The 25479-nt window shown below is 43.5% G+C and overlaps 1 protein-coding gene across 3 annotated transcripts in view; it reads right to left on the bottom strand.

Moving 5' to 3' along the window:
• abr (ABR activator of RhoGEF and GTPase) overlaps positions 1-25479 on the bottom strand; it is a 387908-nt gene that overhangs the window by 182001 nt on the left and 180428 nt on the right. For all 3 annotated transcript variants that reach the window (XM_083650474.1, XM_083650477.1, XM_083650475.1), the window contains one exon: positions 4544-4729. In XM_083650474.1, coding sequence (XP_083506600.1) covers positions 4544-4729 — 186 coding nt within the window. The remainder of the gene's footprint in view (positions 1-4543; positions 4730-25479) is intronic.

Below are 25479 nucleotides of genomic sequence, written 5' to 3' on the forward strand. Positions count from 1 at the left end.
TGTAGCATGTAGAGACAGAGAGGATTATGTAGCATGTAGCATGTAGAGACAGATAGGATTATGTAGCATGTAGCATGTAGAGACAGAGAGGATTATGTAGCATGTAGAGACAGAGGGTTATGTAGCATGTAGAGACAGAGGATTATGTAGCATGTAGAGACAGAGAGGATTATGTAGCATGTAGAGACAGAGAGGATTATGTAGCATGTAGCATGTAGAGACAGAGAGGATTATGTAGCATGTAGAGACAGAGAGGATTATGTAGCATGTAGCATGTAGAGACAGAGGATTATGTAGCATGTAGAGACAGAGAGGATTATGTAGCATGTAGCATGCAGAGACAGAGAGGATTATGTAGCATGTAGAGAGAGGATTATGTAGCATGTAGCATGCAGAGACAGAGAGGATTATGTAGCATGTAGAGACAGAGAGGATTATGTAGCATGTAGAGACAGAGGATTATGTAGCATGTAGCATGTAGAGACAGAGAGGATTATGTAGCATGTAGAGACAGAGGATTATGTAGCATGTAGAGACAGAGAGGAGTATGTAGCATGTAGCATGTAGAGACAGAGAGGATTATGTAGCATGTAGCATGTAGAGACAGAGAGGATTATGTAGCATGTAGAGACAGAGAGGATTATGTAGCATGTAGAGACAGAGAGGATTATGTAGCATGTAGCATGTAGAGACAGAGGATTATGTAGCATGTAGAGACAGAGAGGATTATGTAGCATGTAGAGACAGAGAGGATTATGTAGCATGTAGCATGTAGAGACAGAGAGGATTATGTAGCATGTAGCATGTAGAGACAGAGAGGATTATGTAGCATGTAGAGACAGAGAGGATTATGTAGCATGTAGCATGCAGAGACAGAGAGGATTATGTAGCATGTAGCATGTTGAGACAGAGGATTATGTAGCATGTAGAGACAGAGGATTATGTAGCATGTAGCATGTAGAGACAGAGGATTATGTAGCATGTAGAGACAGAGGATTATGTAGCATGTAGCATGTAGAGACAGAGAGGATTATGTAGCATGTAGCATGTAGAGACAGAGGATTATGTAGCATGTAGCATGTAGAGACAGAGAGGATTATGTAGCATGTAGCATGTAGAGACAGAGGAGTATGTAGCATGTAGCATGTAGAGACAGAGAGGATTATGTAGCATGTAGAGACAGAGAGGATTATGTAGCATGTAGAGACAGAGAGGATTATATAGCATGTAGCATGTAGAGACAGAGGATTATGTAGCATGTAGCATGTAGAGACAGAGAGGATTATGTAGCATGTAGCATGTAGAGACAGAGGAGTATGTAGCATGTAGCATGTAGAGACAGAGAGGATTATGTAGCATGTAGAGACAGAGAGGATTATATAGCATGTAGCATTATGCAGCATGTAGAGACAGAGATGATTATGTAGCATGTAGCATTATGCAGCATGTAGAGACAGAGAGGATTATGTAGCATGTAGCATGTAGAGACAGAGGAGTATGTAGCATGTAGCATGTAGAGACAGAGAGGATTATGTAGCATGTAGCATTATGCAGCATGTAGAGACAGAGAGGATTATGTAGCATGTAGCATTATGCAGCATGTAGAGACAGATAGGATTATGTAGCATGTAGCATGTAGAGACAGATGATTATGTAGCATGTAGCATTATGCAGCATGTAGAGACAGAGAGGATTATGTAGCATGTAGCATGTAGAGACAGATGATTATGTAGCATGTAGAGACAGAGAGGATTCTGGCAGATGAATTCATTTCTTTTCCCATAGGATTATGCCTGAAGTGGAGGGATGAAAAGAGTGGTGCAACACTATGTTCTATCAGTATACGTAGAATGTGCGTGCGCACACACGCACACGCACACACACACAGTGTAATAATAATGCTTCCGTAAATGCCCCTCCACTGGCCACCCTGATGTTGAGTTCCATTTACTCAAAAGTCAGCGGTCGAGCTGCAGGGCGGGCGAGGCCGCGTATAAAATGGAGCAAGTGGGCACTGTTTGTTAAAATCTTTGACCCACTGATTATGCGAGCTGCAGGGCCAGCTGGGCGGAGCTAGCGAGCACGCGCAGCTCGTTAGTGGAAAAAGCCCTTTCAGAAGCATAACCATGGCAAGACTATAGCCTCTCTGCACTATGCCTCCAGTCACTTTGAATCCTGGCAGAGCCAGCAGGGCTGTGAGGCTGCAGCTGAGCCCTGCTGTTTTTTCTCAAATAGGTGGGAAAAGTGGGAACTGTGACTTTCATCCCCGCCTGCCTGTTTCCGGTGCCTCTGTGTCCCAGTGTTTGTTGCTCCAGTAGCCTCCATGCCCCCCCGTCCAGGAGTGGCAGGGAGCAGAGCGGCTAATTACACTAGCATCTGTAGTACCACCGCACTGCCAGTCTGACTAAATGTTTCGCTGCCACATGACAGGCTCATATACGCAGTGACACATACATACAGTACAGTACGCACACGCAGCACAGATGGCAGCTGCTCACTTCACTAATAGATGTCACTTGGTGGTGGTACTCCTGCAGCCCAGAGAGAGAAGCCCTGATTCCACGCCAGAGTCACATTGCTACATGACAGCTCTGCTCTGCTTGAGGTCTGTCGCTTTTCCTTCTGTTAGCACACAGGCTCATTGGAATATCAGTCTCCCACATAAACACATGTTCCTCTGGTAGCCATATTGGAGGTTTTCAAGTACGATAGTTAGCTGATTGAGTTTGACATGGACATGGTTCATTTCTGTGCTATTTTATTTTTTTACTAGGAACTGATCATTTCATCACTCTTGTCTTTTGTAATTGTGAGATGTGTTGTGATCTGTTGGTTCATGTTTTGTGTATGTACCTGCCTTGGGACTACAGATGTAATTTAGCAATTGCGCTAATTCTGGCACATTTACATAGAGGTGTATTGCTGATATGTTGATTGATGTGCACTGTCCCAATTAAATAAACAGAAAATAAATAAATACATTACTGATACAGCTGACCATGCAAGCTGTATGTTTCATCACTGATCTCATAACAGTTCATCCTCATGGATCATCATCATATCTGTTTTTATGAACAAATGCTGCTTATAATACTGTGCACTTTATCTATTTCAGCCTCTCTCATATTTTATGTAGTTTTTTTCCACTTTTTATTCTCTTTTGTGTCTGAATCTGTGATTTGTTATGTCTGTTTTTTAGAGCTGCACTGAAACAAATTCCAATGAACTCTGTTGACATGGCAATAAAGTATTGAATCTTGAATCTTGGATTTGTTCTTATCGATGTTACATGAGCAGTGTTGGCAAGTTACTTTCCAAATGTAATATACTACATATTAATAGTTACTTTCATTTGAAAGTAATAAGTTACTTTACAATATTAATGTCTGTGTAGAGTAACTCGTTACTTATTACACTACTTTTGCATTACTTTCACCAAAATAACTGCAGTAGCAGAATGACATCGCTGCCCTGGAACCATCCTGAAACAATAATTTAAACTGTCTTGAAGTCAGTATAAACCGTCCAAAATTCTAAATGTTATCCTTTTCCTTTGTTATTGTCATCTATAGTGGTTATTTGCATAAAAACACAATTTGATTAGGAAATGATTGTATTTTTATTTATTATGTGCCTTGATTTAAAAAAAAATAACCCGATTTGTAACTTGTGTTACTTGACAAAGTAACTGGTATAATATTACTGAAATCCTATTGGTAGTAAGTTATATTACTGAGTTACTGCTAAAGTAATATATTACATGTAATATGTTACTTTTGTAATGAGTTACCCCCAACACTGTACATGAGCACCAATCAGACCAAGTCAATTTCCTCGTATGTGAAAACATACCTTGGCGAATAAAATCATTCTGATTCTGATTCTGATCACTAACATGTATCTGGCCACTGGCTTACAATTAAATACATTTTATTCTGTGATATTTTGTGAACACTCATACTTAAGTTTCTGACAGCTCAGCAGAAAACCTTTATTACACCATGTTACATCAGTCTATTTATATCAACTGTGGTCAGTATCTAAAATAGGGGAAGACACACACATGTTACACAGTTATGTGCTGGGAAGTACCTATTCAAACCACATTATCCACTGCAAATATGACTGCGTGTCTGATGATCTATCACAGACATAGAACTAACGCTAACGCTGAGCCTAGCTAAGGTCTGGAGCCCTGCTAATACAATTAGACCACAGACACAGAAGCACACACACACACAACACACATACATGTAGCAACTATACTGTTATATTATGTACTGGGAGAGGCCGTTTAAACAACATAATCCAAAGCAAATATGACAGTGCTATATCCCTACTAACGCAATCAGACCATAAAAAATAGGACACACGCGTGCGCATGCACACGCAGTCTAAATTAGAAGAGTGGTTCATCGCGCAGAAAACTAGCACAAGTCTGACAAACGTTATTAACACTCATTTACGGCACCTACTGCGAAGAATGGAGGGGGCAGAGAGAGAAAAAATACACTTTTAGTGCCCGTCACGATTTCAGCCTCACCAGTTTCTGGAAGAGATGTCCCACGGTGACCTTCTCGTCCCACTGCTGGATGTTGGGTGAGAGGGCGTCGTAGAACTCCTTGTGGATCTCGAAGATGTCCTGGATTTTGTAGAAGATGGTGTCGATCTGCTGGATGGTCAGAACGGGCTGGGAGGTGGTGGTTGTGGCCTTGAGAGGACGCATGGGCTGGACGGGCAAAGACAGAGACAACAGACTCAGTGAACACAGCTTGGCCAATGAGAACGGCCGCCACACACACTAACCTGGCTTGCCAAGGCGGGACAGGCAGTGTTCTAGGGGTGTTCAGAACAGCTAAAGCCTGAGGGTAAGATGATTCAGGATTATTGTGAGTTGAGCAAAATTATTTGGCATATGAATATGTTTAGTTTATATAAAACCCCTGACACACACAGCTGATAATCGGGCGTGGGCAATGTCTGGGCCGTCGTGAGCTTCTGTTGCCCTCGTTTTTGCAGCGTGTCCCGCACCTTTGGCACTACATGTAGTCAGCCTTGTCGGCGGATTTTCCGGCGGCCATTTGTCAGGCCGTCGGTGAGAGCAATCACTCTGATTGGCTGGGTGAGCTGGCAGCGAAGCAGTGCAGAAGAAGCGAGGGCACACGCAAAATGTTCTAATTTTTCTATTTCCTCTCATCTGATAATTCCAATCCATGAATATTTTCATGATGACGTGGCCTTTTGGAAAGTCCCTTGAGCCTGTCACTGCATGATATCACCCATTTAGTGCGCTTTCTCCTTATTTTTCACCTCCACCTCTTCCTTCCTTCTTCCACAAGCAAAACACCAGGCAAGGCCTGAACACACCAGTGCCATTTGTAACTTTTCATCAGATATATTCTCCTTTAGCAGTCGCTATATTACAGAATCATTTAAGTGGTGTGAAAATGGTAGGCAAACACTGCTTTGTTTCACGTCAATAGTTTGTACAGTATATCTGCAGTCGTAGGGCTCACGCAGGTGCAGAACATACGTGCTGTAGTGTAGTGTTTGAGCTGTGTTCAGGTGCAGAACATACGTGCTGTAGTGTAGTGTTTGAGCTGTGTTCAGGTGCAGAACATACGTGCTGTAGTGTAGTGTTTTTGAGCTGTGTTCAGGTGCAGAACATACAGTACGTGCTGTAGTGTAGTGTTTTTGAGCTGTGTTCAAGTGCAGAACATACGTGCTGTAGTGTAGTGTTTTTGAGCTGTGTTCAGGTGCAGAACATACAGTACGTGCTGTAGTGTAGTGTTTTTGAGCTGTGTTCAAGTGCAGAACATACATGCTGTAGTGTAGTGTTTTTGAGCTGTGTTCAAGGTGCAGAACATACATGCTGTAGTGTAGTGTTTTTGAGCTGTGTTCAGGTGCAGAACATACGTGCTGTAGTGTAGTGTTTTTGAGCTGTGTTCAGGTGCAGAACATACGTGCTGTAGTGTAGTGTTTTTGAGCTGTGTTCAGGTGCAGAACATACGTGCTGTAGTGTAGTGTTTTTGAGCTGTGTTCAAGGTGCAGAACATACGTGCTGTAGTGTATTTGAGCTGTGTTCAAGGTGCAGAACATACGTGCTGTAGTGTAGTGTTTTTGAGCTGTGTTCAGGTGCAGAACATACGGGCTGTAGTGTAGTGTTTTTGAGCTGTGTTCAAGGTGCAGAACATACGTGCTGTAGTGTAGTGTTTCTGAGCTGTGTTCAAGGTGCAGAACATACGTGCTGTAGTGTAGTGTTTTTGAGCTGTGTTCAGGTGCAGAACATACGTGCTGTAGTGTAGTGTTTTTGAGCTGTGTTCAGGTGCAGAACATACGTGCTGTAGTGTAGTGTTTTTGAGCTGTGTTCAGGTGCAGAACATACGTGCTGTAGTGTAGTGTTTTTGAGCTGTGTTCAGGTGCAGAACATACGTGCTGTAGTGTAGTGTTTTTGAGCTGTGTTCAAGGTGCAGAACATACGTGCTGTAGTGTAGTGTTTTTGAGCTGTGTTCAAGGTGCAGAACATACGTGCTGTAGTGTAGTGTTTTTGAGCTGTGTTCAGGTGCAGAACATACGTGCTGTAGTGTAGTGTTTTTGAGCTGTGTTCAGGTGCAGAACATACGTGCTGTAGTGTAGTGTTTTTGAGCTGTGTTCAGGTGCAGAACATACGTGCTGTAGTGTAGTGTTTTTGAGCTGTGTTCAGGTGCAGAACATACGTGCTGTAGTGTAGTGTTTTTGAGCTGTGTTCAGGTGCAGAACATACGTGCTGTAGTGTAGTGTTTTTGAGCTGTGTTCAAGGTGCAGAACATACGTGCTGTAGTGTAGTGTTTTTGAGCTGTGTTCAGGTGCAGAACATACGTGCTGTAGTGTAGTGTTTTTGAGCTGTGTTCAGGTGCAGAACATACGTGCTGTAGTGTAGTGTTTTTGAGCTGTGTTCAGGTGCAGAACATACGTGCTGTAGTGTAGTGTTTTTGAGCTGTGTTCAGGTGCAGAACATACGTGCTGTAGTGTAGTGTTTTTGAGCTGTGTTCAGGTGCAGAACATACGTGCTGTAGTGTAGTGTTTTTGAGCTGTGTTCAGGTGCAGAACATACGTGCTGTAGTGTAGTGTTTTTGAGCTGTGTTCAAGTGCAGAACATACGTGCTGTAGTGTAGTGTTTTTGAGCTGTGTTCAGGTGCAGAACATACATGCTGTAGTGTAGTGTTTTTGAGCTGTGTTCAAGGTGCAGAACATACATGCTGTAGTGTAGTGTTTTTGAGCTGTGTTCAAGTGCAGAACATACGTGCTGTAGTGTAGTGTTTTTGAGCTGTGTTCAAGGTGCAGAACATACATGCTGTAGTGTAGTGTTTTTGAGCTGTGTTCAAGGTGCAGAACATGCGTGCTGTAGTGTAGTGTTTGAGGCTGTGTTCAAGGGCTATGTTTTGGCCCCGACAAAGGCGACACAACAGTCTGCCTTCGTTGCCGCTAGTAACGTTCTTTGCCGTTGCCCCGGTGTGTAGACCCCTGAAGGGACAATCAATGAGTAGGTGTGCATTTAACGGGTTTAAGGCACGACATGGTTTATAAGCTTTGACAGCTGTATATGGTTACAGGTTGGGTAGGGCATGAATTTAGAATGGTGATTCAACTTGAGCCGAACTACGTGTGCACTACACGGTTTTAACGTACACCCGCCGACCAATCAGAAAAGAGTATTCACCCAAAGCATGGTATAAATAGGTATATGGTCTTCCTCATGCTTTGGCAATATATGTGCATTTAACCATGCCAATAAAGCAACTTTTGAACTGAATTGAGAAAGACTCACTCTGGGATCAGAATAACTCTTGTCTGCTACACTTGTTGCAGTTTATTTGACTCTGATAATGTGTTTGAGTCATGTTTCTAATTTCAGAACCAGGTTTGACAATAACTGTTGCCTGGTACAGAGCCAGTGAGATTATCATTTGTCAACTGGTGACTCTTTGAGCTTTCCCTGAACAATGGGATTGGACGCCACCTCAAAGTGAGTCAGAGAGTTGTGTGGAGCGGACGTGGCAGGGGGCACATTTAATTACAGAGGGGGGAAAAAAGGCTGTCACGTCATCAGTTTATTTGGGTTAATAATGAGTAAAACCCCTACTGATTGTCGGCGATTAATGATTAAGGAGGATAGAGCTGGCTCATTTCCAAAAGCACTGACAATTACCACAAGTACATAGCGTACTTGATGCCCATGACCTAGCCTGTATGTTGGCAAAGCAGCTAGCTGAGAACAAGCCATCATCAGGTTTGATCATGTTTTAGCAAGACTGATGTATGGAGAGACCTATCGGCCACGGTGGTTTTGGTTTCCACGTTACTGCTGGTCACACGACAGAAAAGCGTCCATTGGTTATGGGAGCTTAACTGTATTTAAAGGCTTTGCCGATTTTCAACCAGCTTAGTATCATTACAAAATCGGTAGTTATGCAAATGAACTCGGGAAGAGCCTTTTGACGGGAGGAGTGGAGCTCAGCGACCCGCAGGCAGCCAGCTGCCTTTGTGTTGCCGAGCAGAGAGTGCAGCACGTCGGCCTGGAATCTCCGAAGTGTGACCCCTGACAACCAAGCTCTCGGATGCGCGCGCCATTATCGCTGCTGTAACGATACGATATCCCTGGAATGCGCGTTTTAACGAGCCAGTTACATTTCTTTGCATTCTTAGAGATTATAGTTTTTGTTTTTTTGTTCATGTTTCTAACAATTGGCCAAGTTAGTAGTTAGTTTATGGGATAGGAATTCTGCCAGATGACAGGCACTAAGCGCCATTTTCGACTTCATTTGGAAGAGAAAATTATCCTGAAATGAAGATTTGATTGACAGCTGCATGTCGTGATATGATTGGTTGAAATGGGGTACAAATTTGATAGTACTAGGTGGCGTCAGCAAACTGTACATTACTGTTATCAATGAAATCTTGAAAAATGAACTTTTGATGTGAAAAAGTGTGAAAAACTAAAGAAATTAGATTGTTGTGATTTTGTTTGCATACATTATTAAATAGGTGCACTGCATACCCAGGTATTTGAACTAAAAGAAAAGAAAAGTCATTTTTGGGTTCAGCTCGACTTTAACACATTGAGTGCCAAGGACGTCTGTGGACGTCCTAAAAAAAAGTAACGTTCAGTGCCAAGGACGTCTGTGGACGTCCTAAAATCATAATTCATATTATTCCATAATTCTACTGTTTAAGGTCGTACCTAGCCAGTGAGCATGAATCCCTTCAAGGGATCACACGGCGCCACCTTAAAAATCACATCGCAGCTGCGCAGTGCAGCCACGTTAAAACCTTGCGGCGCTCAGAGCCTCCTTGTAGAGTAGGAGTGGTTAGTAGCAGTAGCAATAGCAGTATCAGTAGCAGTAGCAGAGAATAGATTTATAGCATTTAGTAGCATTTAGTAGAATTTAGTAACATAGCGATTAGTAGATTAGTTTGTGAGATTGTGTAGTGAGTGGATTCGAGTGCTTGGTGTGAGGTGAGTGCGTGGGTGGGTTGTGTCGGGTGTGTGTGAGTGTGTGCTAGCGAGTGTGCCTGTGTTAGATTTAGCATTTAGCATTTAGCAGTCAGGGTAGATAGGATCTGTGTAAAAAAAAACAAAAAAAAACAAAAAAAAGTGTCTGTGTGTCTCTGTCTGTCTGTCTGTCTTGTGTGTCTGTTTTGTTAGACTAGCGTTAGTGTTAGACTAGCGTCAGACTAGCGTTAGTCTTAGATTAGCGTTAGTGTACAGTTAGACTAGCGTTAGTTAGTTTAGCTGTCATGCCCAAGGCCAAGCGTAAACGTGGTGGGCCGCGCCCAGGGCCTGGGCAGCTCACACTGCAACAGGCTCTCAGTCGTGCTGTTCGGGAGAGAGATCTCCCGGAAACCGACACCGATGAGCCGGAGGAGACCGCTTCATCATCTCCTGACGACGCCAGAGATGAGGAATGGCAGCCCCCTGGCCCTGGACCTAAGAGGCGAACCTTCTTGGACGAGGCGGCTTCCAGAGGTTAGAACCTACATAGATAGCCTACTTTATTGATCCTTTACAGGAAACTATTACTACTAAAGCTGTAAATGCCAGACGATTGTATGCATAGATGACTTCTCGATTGTTGACAAAAATGTGATATTGTAAGTTCTGATATTGTAAGTCGATTTGAATAAAAGCGTCTGCCAAATGCCGTAATGTAATGTAATGTAATGTCTAATAATAAAAAGAAGCAGGAGAAAAATAATAATAATAATAATCATGAGTGCAAAAAGTATTCATAAAAGTGACTTACAGTGTATATACATAGGAACAGGCATCACTGGCCAGCAAGTAAAAAAAACAATGGAGGTAGAAATGTAAAAAATAAAATAAACACACACCCACACACCTTTTATTATTCATCAATTTATTTTCGTCAACACCAAGCTTGGTAAGAATAACGATCCTGCAATTAGTTAGCATACTAATAATACCATGTAAAATATTCAATTTCAGAGTTGGAGCACAGCTCGGAGGAAGATGACGACGAAGAGGAAGGGGCTCCCCCCAGCGTCACACGTCGTGCGCGCTTGACCTCCAGTGATGACGGTGAGATGAAGGCCATTTTAGAATTACAATTATTCATCTGATATTGAAAACAAACTTTTTTCCTTCAAGAAATGTCAATATATTTTTATAAACTCACTTTTACTATACAGAAGAGTCGGAGGAGGAGGAGGAGGAGGAGGAGGAGGAGGAGGAGGAAGAGGAAGAGCATCTACCGGCATCTTCAAGCAAAAGAGGTGAGAAGATTATTGGATTTTGTCAAAAAGACAGCTTGTTTACATATCACAATTGTCTGAAGAAAAACCTTTTTATTTCATTTTGTTTTAGGCAAGTCTCGTCCCTCCCTGGATCCTCCGAGCTGGCGGGATATGGCTGACTGGAGCCCCAAAACGCTGCCATTCACCGCAGTGCCAGGTCCCAGTGCGGCAGCATCACTCCAGTCCGACAAGCCTGTCGACTTTGTGGAACTGTTCCTCTGTGACGAGCTCATGTTGCTCATTGTTGATCAGACCAACAAGTACGCGGAACAGTGTATTGCTGTCATAGATGAGCTGCATCTGCCATACTCCAGGGTAAACACCTGGCAACCGCTGACCCTGGTGGAGCTGAAGCGGTTTCTAGGTTTGCTTTTCCTCACTGGGATCGTCAAGAAGCCGAGTTGGGCAGAGTATTGGTCTGTTGACGTGGCGCTTGAAACACCATACTTCGGGAGCACAATGCCACGCAACAGGTTCCAGCTCATTTGGCGGTTTCTCCACTTCAGCGATAATCGGGAGGTCGATGGCAGCGACCGGCTCCACAAGGTTCGTCTCATCCTGGATCTGCTCCTCTCCAAATTCAAGGAAATGTTCCAGCCTTCACAAAACATCTCGGTGGATGAAGGGATGATGCATTTTCGAGGACGACTACGTTTCCGCGTCTACTCTCCTGCCAAACCCACCAAGTACGGTATCAAAAGCTACATTCTGTGTGACTCAGCCAATGGTTACTGCTACTCCATGAAGCCATACTGTGGAACTCACAGTACCCTGCAGGACACCGTGCGCTTCCTGATTGCCGGCCTTGAGGGTTTTGGATATCGCTTGTGGATGGACAACTTCTACAACAGCGAGTCAATGTGTCGTCTTCTCCTCGGCCTCCAGATCCACTCAGCTGGCACACTCCGTGTCAACAGGGGAGAACCGCCGTCCATCCGCGAGGTAACCACATCTGACCTGGCAGTAGGTGAACACCGCGCTCGTCACAATGACACAGTGATGGTCCTGGCATGGCGAGACAAACGCATCGTCCGGATGATTTCTACGTACCACCAGGATGAGATGACAACTGTGGAGGTGAGACAAAAAGGAAACAGTGAGAGAGTCCCCCAGAGGAAGCCAGCATGCGTGGTGGAGTACAACCAGTACATGAGTGGTGTGGATCGCCTGGACCAGAAGATCTCCTATTACCCCTTCATCAGGAAGACTGCAAAATGGAGCTCTAAGTTTGTCATGTACCTGATGCAGATCGCAATGAGCAATGCGTTCATTGTGTACAGGGCACGCAACCCAACGACCAGCTGCAGAACCCTGAAAGACTTCATCCTGTCTGTGGTCAAATCCTGGACCGCAGATCCCCCTCCTCCTCCGGCCCCTCCCCAACCTCCTCTTCCAGGAAGAACACCAGTCCACCCACGCAAAAGGTCCGCTTCAGCGAGGCTGGATGTGGACTTCGCGGGGCATGTGCCACTGCCAGTGGCAGACCCAGCCACCAAAACAAAAACAATCTATCGAAAATGTGCGCACTGCGCAGCCAAGGGACTCCGAAAAGAGACCAAGTACGTTTGCCCTGGCTGTGACCACGTACCTCTCTGCCTGTACCCGTGCTACTTTGAGTATCACTCACAGTGATACTTTCCCCGACCCACCCCACACACCCCCCCCCCCCCCACCCCCGCTTCAGCCAGTGATGCAGTGTTTAGTTTAGTTTAGTTTAGTTAGTGTCAACGAGTGTGTGGGCAGTCCATCAAGCTTTAGTATGTTTATTTGCTTTGACAGTTGAAAAGTAGAGACACTGGAGAGAAAGCTGTAGCGGGATTCAGTCCTTCAAGACTACAGTAACGTTACCTCCAAACACAAACTGCCTGCTGTCTGACTGTTGTCAAGCCGTCCAATAGCAGTGTCATTACTGTAACAAGAATAGTAGCAGTTGTAACACAGTAATAGCATCAGTCATGTGTATGCCTTTTTTTCATAAAATGTGTTGGTTCTTTTGGAAAAAAAAAAAAAAAAAAAAGCTGTAATCAAATATTTGTAGAAAATAAATGGAAGATTCTTTTCACATACTTTTTGTTATTGACTTGAGTTGAGTTTCCAACCTTTCGTTTGAGGTATTGCATTTTGTTCAACTCTAAGCAGAATTCATTCTGTGGGCTATTATGAAAATACTATGCATAAAAATGTGTTTTATTTGGAAACTACTTTGAAGGTTTTTTTGAAGAAAAGAATACACTGCATGAAATGTTGTGGTGGAATATTTGATTGTTACACACCAAATGAAAGCTTAGGAAGTGTACTTTCATCATCAAAAAAAAATAAGTTGATATCATGTTTCTTTATGGAGAGATGGCCTGCAACATACACCTTGATGCCATAAAAAGGAGCATCTTGAAGTTGGACTAAGCTGTTTTCAAATATTTGTAAAAAATAAATGAAACATTCTTTTTACATACTTTTTGTTATTGACTTGAGTTGAGTTTCCAACCTTTCGTTTGAGGTATTGCATTTTGTTCAACTCTAAGCAGAATTCATTCTGTGGGCTATTATGAAAATACTATGCATAAAAATGTGTTTTATTTGGAAACTACTTTGAAGGTTTTTTTGAAGAAAAGAATACACTGCATGAAATGTTGTGGTGGAATATTTGATTGTTACACACCAAATGAAAGCTTAGGAAGTGTACTTTCATCATCAAAAAAAAATAAGTTGATATCATGTTTCTTTATGGAGAGATGGCCTGCAACATACACCTTGATGCCATAAAAAGGAGCATCTTGAAGTTGGACTAAGCTGTTTTCAAATATTTGTAAAAAATAAATGAAACATTCTTTTTACATATTTTCTCCCCCAAGGTAAAGTAGACATTCCAACCTTTCATTTAGGTATAGCATTTTATCACACTTGAAGCAGAATTCATTCTGTGACCTTTGTTTACATAAAAGTGTGTTTATCTCGAAAAGTAAAAAAAAACAGCAGAAAACCCTTGAAAGTGCTCTTCCTGCAGAGGCTGTCATTTCATAATGGAACTGTCTAGAAACAAAATTTCTTCTTTGAGAGAAGCAGGGGTGTCCAGTCCTGTCAATATAGCCCTAATAGAAAAAATTCTATAGCTGTTTTCAACTGAATGGAAGTGAACCTGGCACAGGCTCCAGGCAATTTTACTGAAGCGCTGTGGCACTCAATGTGTTAAGAAGATTAGGGTTAGGGTTTTCTTATTTAACCACGGCCAGACCCAAACCCTAACCACAAACAAATTGTTGTACTTGCCTAACCCTAATGTTTGGAAATAAGAAAAATGCTTTTGTGGTTGGACTGGGAATCAAACCCCAGTCGTCAGATTGGAAGGCAAGCACCTTACGCATTAAGGCACGAGCCGAAGCACAACCTGAGCTGACCTTTCCCCGCCCCCTAACCCTAATCTTAACCAATTCTTTTTTACTTGCCATACATTTTCAGGAAGAAACAGTTGCGGCAACCAATCAAATGAGTTCGGGCGTGGTTTCATCTAACGTAGGTTGCTAAAAGTATACACGCTGCCTGGACAGATGCTGCATTCGTTTATGGTAGGAGCTGGCAAGTCAGTGGCAAGTGGCAAACTTGCCACTGACTTGCCATCTCCGACCTACGTGCGTTCGAGCTTCAGGCTTCAAGTCCCAAAACCATGGATGCTAATAGCCATTAGCTGTCTAAGCTAACAGCTAATAACAACATTAACGTTTAGTTGTATGGTTTAACCAACTGTTGTATTGGTATGCTGATTGGTCTGAAAGCTTACTATTGTTGAAAATAAAAGAAAAATGTGTTAAATACTTACAATGGTGGGCGCCATGTTGAAATGACGTCAAATGATGCGCTGGGAGCAATTGGGGTTTGAGAAATCATACCCAAGTTTGCGAGTAGGAACTCCCAGTTAACGTGGTGTTTTATAGAGAGCCAAAGTGAAACGTCACTTCCTGCTTTCTCCCTGTACCACCGCTGCGAAAAAATATGAATGGCGGTGAACGGAGAATAAGGTTACTTTTTTGATCCCGTTTGAATTGTGCCACGGGGTGCCAACGCTAATTTGGTCAATTTAAAATATAACTTTGCATGTCAAGAAAGTCACAGTTTGTCGTCAAACTGAAACGTAGGGGTTAGTTTTGTATAAAGACTTCTTGTGGAAGCTCGTGGCATGTCGCCGATCTTCAGCTTTGCCGGTAGAGAAAGTGACGTCACTTAGGCGACAGTGCATGTAGTCTTTCTGATTTATAACTTCTAGTGCAACAGTTTGGCAACAAACTGCGACATTCTTGACAGCGGTGGCTCTGCTTCAAGACTCCTCCTGGCTCTCCACTTCAGGACCAATCAGAAACTCACATTTACTGTACAAAATCCCAGTGTGGGATGGGCTATGCATCCTTTCATCCCATAACACTTGTTGTTGAGGTATGACAGGTCACTGCAGTGCTGACAAACGATTGGTTGAAGCCTGAAATAGATCTTCTGGACTTTAACAACTTTGGGTATCAGTATCTAAGAGTTTATTCAATTGTTTGTTCATGCCTTCACTCATGTTTATTCTGTCTGTTACAAACGTAATATTATCTTGTAACAGCTGTTTTTGAATTTTTCTGTGGCGTGATTGGCCAAACGAGAACGCGGCTGAGTTTATGAATGCTGCAACACCATGTTCTGTGCGTATGATCAATCTATTATTCATTACTTTAGATCGGTTGAAGCCTGAAATAGATCTTCTGGACTTTGGGTATCAGTATCTAAGAGTTTATTCAATTGTTTATGACTTGTACCAATTTTAATATATGCTTTGATATAACCATTCATGTCTGCTAGTCTTAAATAAACGTGTGTTACTGTGCACTTAAACTTATCCACCTGTCTGTTGTCGGTTGTGTTCTAGTCTCCAGTCTCGCTGTGTTTTCCTCCCATTCAACGAACACGCCTGGGTTTCTTGGTGACAAAAACTCTATCACATGCAAAGTTACGTTTTAAATTGACAAAATTAGCGTTGGCACCCCCGTGGCACAGTTCAAACGGGATCAAAAAAGTAACCTTATTCTCCGTTCACCGCCATTCATATTTTTCGCAGCGCTGGTACAGGGAGAAATCAGGAAGTGACGTTTCACTTTGGCTCTCTATTTAATTTTTGCTAGTAGCAACTGGCAATTTGCCACTTGCCAGTTATAAACAAATGCAGCAAGATAGTTCATTCACAGAAGTTCCTGACCCAAATGATGTCATAATGATGTAATTTGGAGCAGTTTTGCAATGGTGTCACTATTACTGTCACCATCATTATCGCTCTCTCTACCTTCATTCGTGACATGAAATGATGTAATTTGGTGCAGGAAGTACTGCGAATGAACGGGGAGCTCACGGTCCAGGAAACGGGGGGGGGGGGGGGGGGGGGTTTGCATATACTACTGATTTTGTAATGATGCAAAGCGGGTTGAAAATCTGTAAAGTCGCCCTTTAACTGTATGAGAAAGTGTTTATTAGTGGATTTGCCTGCCCGGGAATATGAAACAGGACTCACACCTCCTGGCCCGGAAAAGTAGGGGGAAATTTAATACTGAGTGATCATCTGTCGAAATGAAACCTCTTTGAACATGGAAAGAGAGGGGCGAGGTGAGCGCTGCAGGGAGAATCCAGAGGGGCGAGGTGAGCGCTGCAGGGAGAAGTGAGTGAGTCGAACTCTGAGAGAAGAGATGAGAAACCACAAGAGTCTCTTCTGACTGGCGAGCAAACAAAGTGCGGTAAACGGGGCCATGTGGCAATACAAAATGCCCTGTCACCTAACTGTTTGACAGGTCTGTGTAATGCCCTGACACCTAACTGTTTGACAGGTCTGTGTAATGCCCTGTCACCTAACTGTTTGACAGGTCTGTGTAATGCCCTGACACCTAACTGTTTGACAGGTCTGTGTAATGCCATCTCACCTAACTGTTTGACAGGTCTGTGTAATGCCATGTCACCTAACTGTTTGACAGGTCTGTGTAATGCCCTGACACCTAACTGTTTGACAGGTCTGTGTAATGCCCTGACACCTAACTGTTTGACAGGTCTGTGTAATGCCCTGACACCTAACTGTTTGACAGGTCTGTGTAATGCCCTGTCACCTAACTGTTTGACAGGTCTGTGTAATGCCCTGTCACCTAACTGTTTGACAGGTCTGTGTAATGCCATGTCACCTAACTGTTTGACAGGTCTGTGTAATGCCCTGTCACCTAACTGTTTGACAGGTCTGTGTAATGCCATGTCATCTAACTGTTTGACAGGTCTGTGTAATGCCATGTCACCTAACTGTTTGACAGGTCTGTGTAATGCCCTGACACCTAACTGTTTGACAGGTCTGTGCAATGCCATGTCACCTAACTGTTTGACAGGTCTGTGTAATGCCATGTCACCTAACTGTTTGACAGGTCTGTGTAATGCCATGTCACCTAACTGTTTGACAGGTCTGTGTAATGCCATGTCATCTAACTGTTTGACAGGTCTGTGTAATGCCATGTCATCTAACTGTTTGACAGGTCTGTGTAATGCCATGTCACCTAACTGTTTGACAGGTCTGTGTAATGCCATGTCACCTAACTGTTTGACAGGTCTGTGTAATGCCATGTCACCTAACTGTTTGACAGGTCTGTGTAATGCCATGTCACCTAACTGTTTGACAGGTCTGTGTAATGCCATGTCATCTAACTGTTTGACAGGTCTGTGTAATGCCATGTCATCTAACTGTTTGACAGGTCTGTGTAATGCCATGTCATCTAACTGTTTGACAGGTCTGTGTAATGCCCTGTCACCTAACTGTTTGACAGGTCTGTGTAATGCCATGTCATCTAACTGTTTGACAGGTCTGTGTAATGCCATGTCATCTAACTGTTTGACAGGTCTGTGTAATGCCATGTCACCTAACTGTTTGACAGGTCTGTGTAATGCCATGTCATCTAACTGTTTGACAGGTCTGTGTAATGCCATGTCATCTAACTGTTTGACAGGTCTGTGTAATGCCATGTCATCTAACTGTTTGACAGGTCTGTGTAATGCCATGTCATCTAACTGTTTGACAGGTCTGTGTAATGCCATGTCACCTAACTGTTTGACAGGTCTGTGTAATGCCATGTCACCTAACTGTTTGACAGGTCTGTGTAATGCCATGTCACCTAACTGTTTGACAGGTCTGTGTAATGCCATGTCACCTAACTGTTTGACAGGTCTGTGTAATGCCCTGACACCTAACTGTTTGACAGGTCTGTGTAATGCCATGTCACCTAACTGTTTGACAGGTCTGTGTAATGCCCTGTCACCTAACTGTTTGACAGGTCTGTGTAATGCCATGTCACCTAACTGTTTGACAGGTCTGTGTAATGCCATGTCACCTAACTGTTTGACAGGTCTGTGTAATGCCATGTCATCTAACTGTTTGACAGGTCTGTGTAATGCCATGTCACCTAACTGTTTGACAGGTCTGTGTAATGCCATGTCACCTAACTGTTTGACAGGTCTGTGTAATGCCATGTCACCTAACTGTTTGACAGGTCTGTGTAATGCCATGTCACCTAACTGTTTGACAGGTCTGTGTAATGCCATGTCATCTAACTGTTTGACAGGTCTGTGTAATGCCATGTCACCTAACTGTTTGACAGGTCTGTGTAATGCCATGTCACCTAACTGTTTGACAGGTCTGTGTAATGCCCTGTCACCTAACTGTTTGACAGGTCTGTGTAATGCCATGTCACCTAACTGTTTGACAGGTCTGTGTAATGCCATGTCACCTAACTGTTTGACAGGTCTGTGTAATGCCATGTCATCTAACTGTTTGACAGGTCTGTGTAATGCCATGTCACCTAACTGTTTGACAGGTCTGTGTAATGCCATGTCACCTAACTGTTTGACAGGTCTGTGTAATGCCATGTCACCTAACTGTTTGACAGGTCTGTGTAATGCCCTGACACCTAACTGTTTGACAGGTCTGTGTAATGCCATGTCACCTAACTGTTTGACAGGTCTGTGTAATGCCCTGTCACCTAACTGTTTGACAGGTCTGTGTAATGCCATGTCACCTAACTGTTTGACAGGTCTGTGTAATGCCATGTCACCTAACTGTTTGACAGGTCTGTGTAATGCCATGTCATCTAACTGTTTGACAGGTCTGTGTAATGCCATGTCATCTAACTGTTTGACAGGTCTGTGTGGGCAGATCCACTGGCTCTGTACTCTACAGTATGTGGGTGCATGGGCTGGCACACCCGGGGCGGGTACTGGGCTGGGCAGAGAATAAGCAAAGTGAGCCATATTAAAAAGCGGTCAAACTGAATGTTTGGGTTGATATACTGGTGGGCGGAGGAAAGAGGCAGGATATGACATAGTGCATTAGCATGGGGAAACACGGCAATGTCGTCAGTTAGGCTTTGAGGAAACGGCTGTGACTGTGCTCTTGCTTTCAGCATAACCAACAATAAGCAGCGTAGCTGTCAGCTCACTGGGCCTGCACTGCACTGTATCAAGTCACACAACAGCATTGCAACATGTGTCATTTGCAACAAGTCATGCACTCTAGCATCCAGCCATAACAGCTTGTTTTCACTACAAGTGACCAAATCTGCAATATGTAAGGGTTAATGCACGACGAGGTGTCCATTATCACTTTTTATGGGACGACACGAGAAGCGTGAACCGAGGCGTGAACCGAGGCGCCAGCCGAGGACCGGCTGGCGTCACTTGCCAAAGAAACAAAACAAGACCATTCATTTATATTTCCATGCATTTTGCAATCAAAATGTAGTTTTCATAACCTTGAATATGAGTTGAGAACCGGCGAGACAAAATAGTCCCCTCGGCTGCTCAAGATTAGGCTATCATTGGATAAAGCAGCCGCTTAGTGCCTGCTGCACCTGGCACAATTCTAGAGTCAAGCTAACTAATAATTTGGCCAATTGTAGCCTATGTAACAACATACAAAATAAAACGGCAATGTCTAAGAATGCAACGCCATGTAACTGGGTCGTTTAAACTCGCATTCCAGGGCATTGCGTTAACGTCTGCGGGTCTTATAAGACGTAAATGGCGCGAGGCAGGAGTAGACTGAAAACTATCTGCTTTCAGTATGTTGGAGTCCAGGTATGTTTTGTACAAGGACGTCTCTCAGTGTGTTGCTGTTAACTCCCCATTTCGTTGTTTTATTTTTGTTGATCTCGTCTTTTTCCTCTTCGACTTGATTTGTATCAGTGATAAGAGGCAGCGCACGCTGCTGCTCGCTGAAAGTTGTAAACAGAGGGTTTGACAGTTGACAGCTGAGAGGCCGGCTTCTGTCAGCTGACCAGAATGAAAATCTGATTTCTAAATAGACATTATTTTAATAAACTGAGCACTCAGGGGTAATCTAAATAGTTACTTTGACCGACTCAATTTTTTTCTAAACTTATAAAAGTGCCATATTAAGCGTTAACGGTGGTATAAAGCTCAAATGGCTAGGCTCGCCCCCGCAGGGCGCAGCTCGCCCCCGCTCAGCTTGCAGAGGCACGCGCGTAACTATATAGCTCAGAGCCGGATTCTGTCAGGAGAGGGAAATCTCCGAAACGAAAATCAAAATTGTAAATAAGAGTTATTTCATTTTTTCATTCTCATTTTTTTTCTCAACTAACAAAAGTGCCATATTAACCCTTAACAGGGGGATAGAGCTCAAACTGCTCTCTTGATAACACTGTTGAAACTATGGCGCATTGATATGAATGGTGAACAGACCATTTGGCTGAACGACTTTACCAACTGTACATTATCACTTTTTAATGGACACCCTGCAGCCAATCAGAATCGAGTATTCACCCAGACCATGGTATAAGATATGATAATCGGACTTCCGGTGAGAGCGGCGCCATGTGATGACGGTGTTTTGCCGAGCTCCTCACAGGAACTACTAATTTCATGATATAGCTCTCCTCAAGTCGCGTAGATTGACATTGCACGTCACAAAAAGCAAGTTAAGACGATAACTTGTCCACTACGACGAAAAAGAAAATGCCAGAAACTCGCGCAGGCAAAGATTCAGCGTCGAAGCCCTCTGAAGCTAATGCTAAAGATGCTAGTGGTAGCCAAACAGCCAGCGCCCAGGCCGGTGACGACCACGCAGTGCTGAGGGCCATAGCGGGCTTAAAACAAGACTTGATGGCCAAAATGGAAGAAAATGCGACGGCACAGTCTGCTGAGCTCCGGAGCCAGGTTGCCCAGATTCGCACTGAATTACGAGCTGCGGTGGATCAAGTCAACAATAGGATCGGGGCAGCCGAGCACCGTGTATCAGAGCTGGAGGCTACGGCTAGCAGCCACTCTGATTCAATCACCGCTGTGGAGTCAGACGTTAGCAGCATGAAAAAAGAGCTGGCTGCACTACGAGACAAATGCGAGGATTTGGAGGCCAGGTCAAGGCGCTGTAATCTCCGCATCGTGGGAGTGAAGGAGGGACGTGAACATGGACAGCAGCCATCACAGTTTGTGGCTAACATGCTAAAAGACGCTCTGAACCTGGATAGGCCTCCCAAACTGGACCGTGCGCACCGTTCCCTGCGCAGCAAACCGGTACAAGATAACCTTCCACCACGGGCGTTCATAGTACGATGCCACCACTTCCCAGAGAAAGAGGCGCTGTTAAAGAAAGCCATAGAGATGAAAACAGTGACGACAGCTAACGGTGACCAGATCAGAATCCTGCCAGACTTCACTCAGGCCGTGAGTCAACAACGGGCGGCCTTCACCGAGGTTAGAGGCCTACTTCGGGGATGCGAGGGAGTTCGCTACGGCCTGAAGTACCCAGCGATATTAAGGATAACAACATCGGATGGACGAGAGGCAACTTTCAAGGACCCAAAACTAGCGAAGGCGTTCGTTTTGGAGAAGGTGGTGCGCAAGGCTTAAACGGACATGCTGAAGAGAGAGTGAACAACGGAGGCTAAACACAACATGGTCGGTAACGTTAGGGGAATGTGAATGACATTATGGAGCGTTTATTTTATTTTATTTCATTGTATGACTATGACATGGACAGTAACGTTATGGGTAGGTGAATAATATTAGGGGGCATTTATTTCATTGTATTGTTACCACAGGATGGTTTAATTTCCAATTTATAATCTTTTTCATAATGTTTGCTATACATACACAGAGGAGTGGTACACCATTGAGACAAGCTACACACGCACACAATAGTGTGCTTGTGCGAATCTATGGGGCATTTATTTTATTTTATTTTAGTACATGTGCAGGACTATGCAACTCCCCATTGGAAACATTTTCGCTACTCTTGCTGGTTGCGTGAAGAGTGGAAGAGGACTTGCAGCAAGCTACATCATGGACAATAATGTATATGCGAACGGTTTTCTTTCCCTCTCTGCCCCCTTAACAACGCCCAGTTACCTGATTGACATGGGGGCTCCATGCTGAGTTGAGACACAGAACATGGTGTGTGTGTGTGTGTGTGTGTGTGTGTGTGTGTGTGTGTGTGTGTGTGTGTGTGCGTGTGTGTGAGTGAGTATGAGAGAGAGAGAGAGAGATTGCATGTTGTGTCTAGGTTTTCGATTCCCCCCCCCCCCCCCCCCCCGTTATTTTTTATTTTTGCTCAAACCGAATGTTATATGGTCACTCATGATTTAGTAGGTCACAACTGTGGGGCAAAGTGAGTGAGGTGTGATGGTGATTTATTCAGTAATGGCAGTTCAGCAGGCGAGAGGAGAGCTATACTGAATTTATTTTTATTTTATTTGTTTGTATGGTGGTTCCTGTGAGGTGCTAGCATGGTAAGCAGTTTAGGAGGAGAGGTTAACTGGAAGAGCAGGCAGTCTCCAGGCGAGAGACAAGCATTGTCACTTTTGTTATGTTCAAGAATGATGATAATGTTATAATTTGTTTTATGTGTTTAAGTGCTCATTCTCCCCACCCCCACCCCCAAATCCCAATTTACTCTTCCCCCTTGTACGGCTACAGCCTTATTACCAAGCTTAGGGACTCTTCAAGACAGTTTTTCCAGAACCACGGGCAACGAGACACAGAGATCGGGCAGAGGCATCATCTAAGAGGTCGTCTTGATGGCATTGGCGGATAAAGGTGTAGGCAGGGCTGACACCACATTGGTGAGTTGGAATGTGCGGGGACTGAACCACCCGGTTAAGAGAAACAAGGTATTTTCTCAATTAAACGAATTAAAAACTGATATAGTCTACTTACAGGAAACTCATCTATTGAATAAGGACCAGCTAAGACTCTCTAGAGGAGGATTTGCGCACGTGTTTCATTCTGACTTTAATAGCAAAAGTAGGGGAGTTGCTATTCTCTTGCATCGAGATGTACAATTTGAAGAGTCAAGCACCATAAGAGACAAAAATGGTCGATACATAATAGTTAAGGGGAAATTGTTTAACAGACCAGTAGTGCTCGGGAATGTATACGCCCCCAATTGGGATAATGTTGAGTTTTTTAGTAATTTCTTCTCACTTTTACCGGACCTGGATACACATGACTTAATACTAGGGGGTGACCTAAATTGTGTCTTAGATCCGTCACTAGACCGTTCCAGTACGAAAGTCACCACACTCAATAAATCTGCACGATGCGTTAATACATTTCTTCAGTCTTATGGAGTGACTGACCCCTGGAGATTCAAATACCCAACGTCCAAAGAGTTTTCTTTCTTTTCTCCCGTACACCAAACCTATTCTAGAATTGATTATCTTTTTGTAGACCAGAAATTATTGCCCATAGTTACACAAGTAAAATACAGTAGTATAGTCATATCAGATCATTGCCCTGTACTTTTGAAGCTTCGATTCCCGGAAAACATACTCCTCCAGCGTACGTGGCGCCTTAACCCAAGACTACTCGCGGATAAGAACTTTGTAGACTTTATAAACACCCAAATAGATTTTTTCCTCGAAACTAACGAGTCACCTGAGATAAGCTATTGCACATTGTGGGAAACCATGAAAGCGTATGTGAGGGGGCAGGTGATCTCCTATAATGCTGGTGAGAATAAGAGGAAGGCCAAACGGGTTACAGAGTTGATTGACAGGATTAAAGTGATTGACCAACTACACTCAACATCACCGTCTGAGAGTCTATACAGAGAGAGGATTTTGCTCCGAACAGAATTTGACTCCTTGACTAACGATAATGCCATAGACCTACATTTGAAATCTCGGCATGCTTTGTATGAGCATGGGGAGCGCGCCAGTAAACTCTTGTGCCATCAACTTAAACAGTCGGCAACAGCCGGTTTTATTTCAGCAATAAAAGATGAGGAAGGTGAGATTTTGACAGATCAAAGAGACATTAACGTTCAATTTCGGTCCTTTTATGAAAATTTATATACTTCAGAAGCAAGTAATAAAGAATTAGTAGATAACTTCTTTAGTAAATTAGAAATGCCCTCCCTAGAAGATGCAGATAAATCTAAATTAGAAAGAAATATAACTTTAACAGAAATCGATAGTGCAATTAAAAAAATGAAGTCCGGAAAGGCTCCAGGCCCTGACGGGTTTCCGATAGAATTCTTTAAGAAGTTTGCCCCTAAATTACTACCGTTACTGTCAAAGGTTTTTGAGGAAGTCCTGGACAAGGAGGCGCTTCCCCCAACTATGACGCAGGCCCGTATCTCAGTATTACTCAAAAAGAATAAAGATCCTTTGATGTGTGAGTCTTATCGACCGATTAGCCTTTTATGTTGCGACTACAAAATTCTAACTAAGGTACTGGCTGGCAGGCTGGAGAACGTTATGCCTAGACTGATACATCCTGATCAAACAGGGTTTATCGTAGGGAGACAGTTATCAAGCAACCTTCGGCGCGTGTTTAATGTTATATATCAACCCAACAATGTCGAGCCAGAGGTCATAATATCGTTAGATGCACAAAAAGCTTTTGACAGGATTGAATATAACTATCTGTTCACTGCACTTGAGAGGTTCGGCTTTGGTCCCATTTTCTGTTCGTGGATAAAAATTCTATATACCGCACCTCAAGCCTCAGTACGCACAAATAAAATTATGTCAAACTTTTTTCCTCTCTTCCGTGGGACGAGACAAGGGTGTCCGCTGAGTCCTCAGCTATTTGACATCGCTATTGAACCGTTGGCGATAAGGTTAAGAGAGGCTGCCGATTTGGTTGGGGTTCGAAGGGGGGGACATTTGCATAAACTATCGCTGTACGCGGATGATCTTCTCCTCTTCCTCTCGGACCCATACGCTACTCTACCGATTGCTCTGGATCTTATCACCGAGTTCGGACAGGTGTCAGGTTATAAGTTAAATTTAAGTAAAAGTGTCTTATTTCCCATAAATGATAAAGCACGTCGAATGTCGTTCCAGAACTTCCCTTTCTCCGTTAGTAAGGACAGCTTTAACTATCTGGGTGTCTGTGTCACTTCAAAGTACAGCGATCTGTTTAGCAAAAACCTCAAACTAGCATTTAATAAGGCCAAGTTAGATATGGAGAGATGGTCAACACTCCCCTTATCACTCGCTGGTAGGATCAATTCTGTAAAAATGACAATCATGCCCAGATTCTTATTTCTTTTTCAAGCAGTCCCAGTTTTCATTCCCAAATCCTTTTTTAAAGAACTAGATAGGTGCACCTCTACTTTCATTTGGAATAAAAAAATACCTAGAATACGGAAAGAATATCTGGAAAGACGAAAGGAGGAGG

Source organism: Poromitra crassiceps (genome assembly GCF_964638095.1).
Source record: "Poromitra crassiceps genome assembly, chromosome: 1".
NCBI lineage: Eukaryota > Metazoa > Chordata > Actinopteri > Beryciformes > Melamphaidae > Poromitra > Poromitra crassiceps.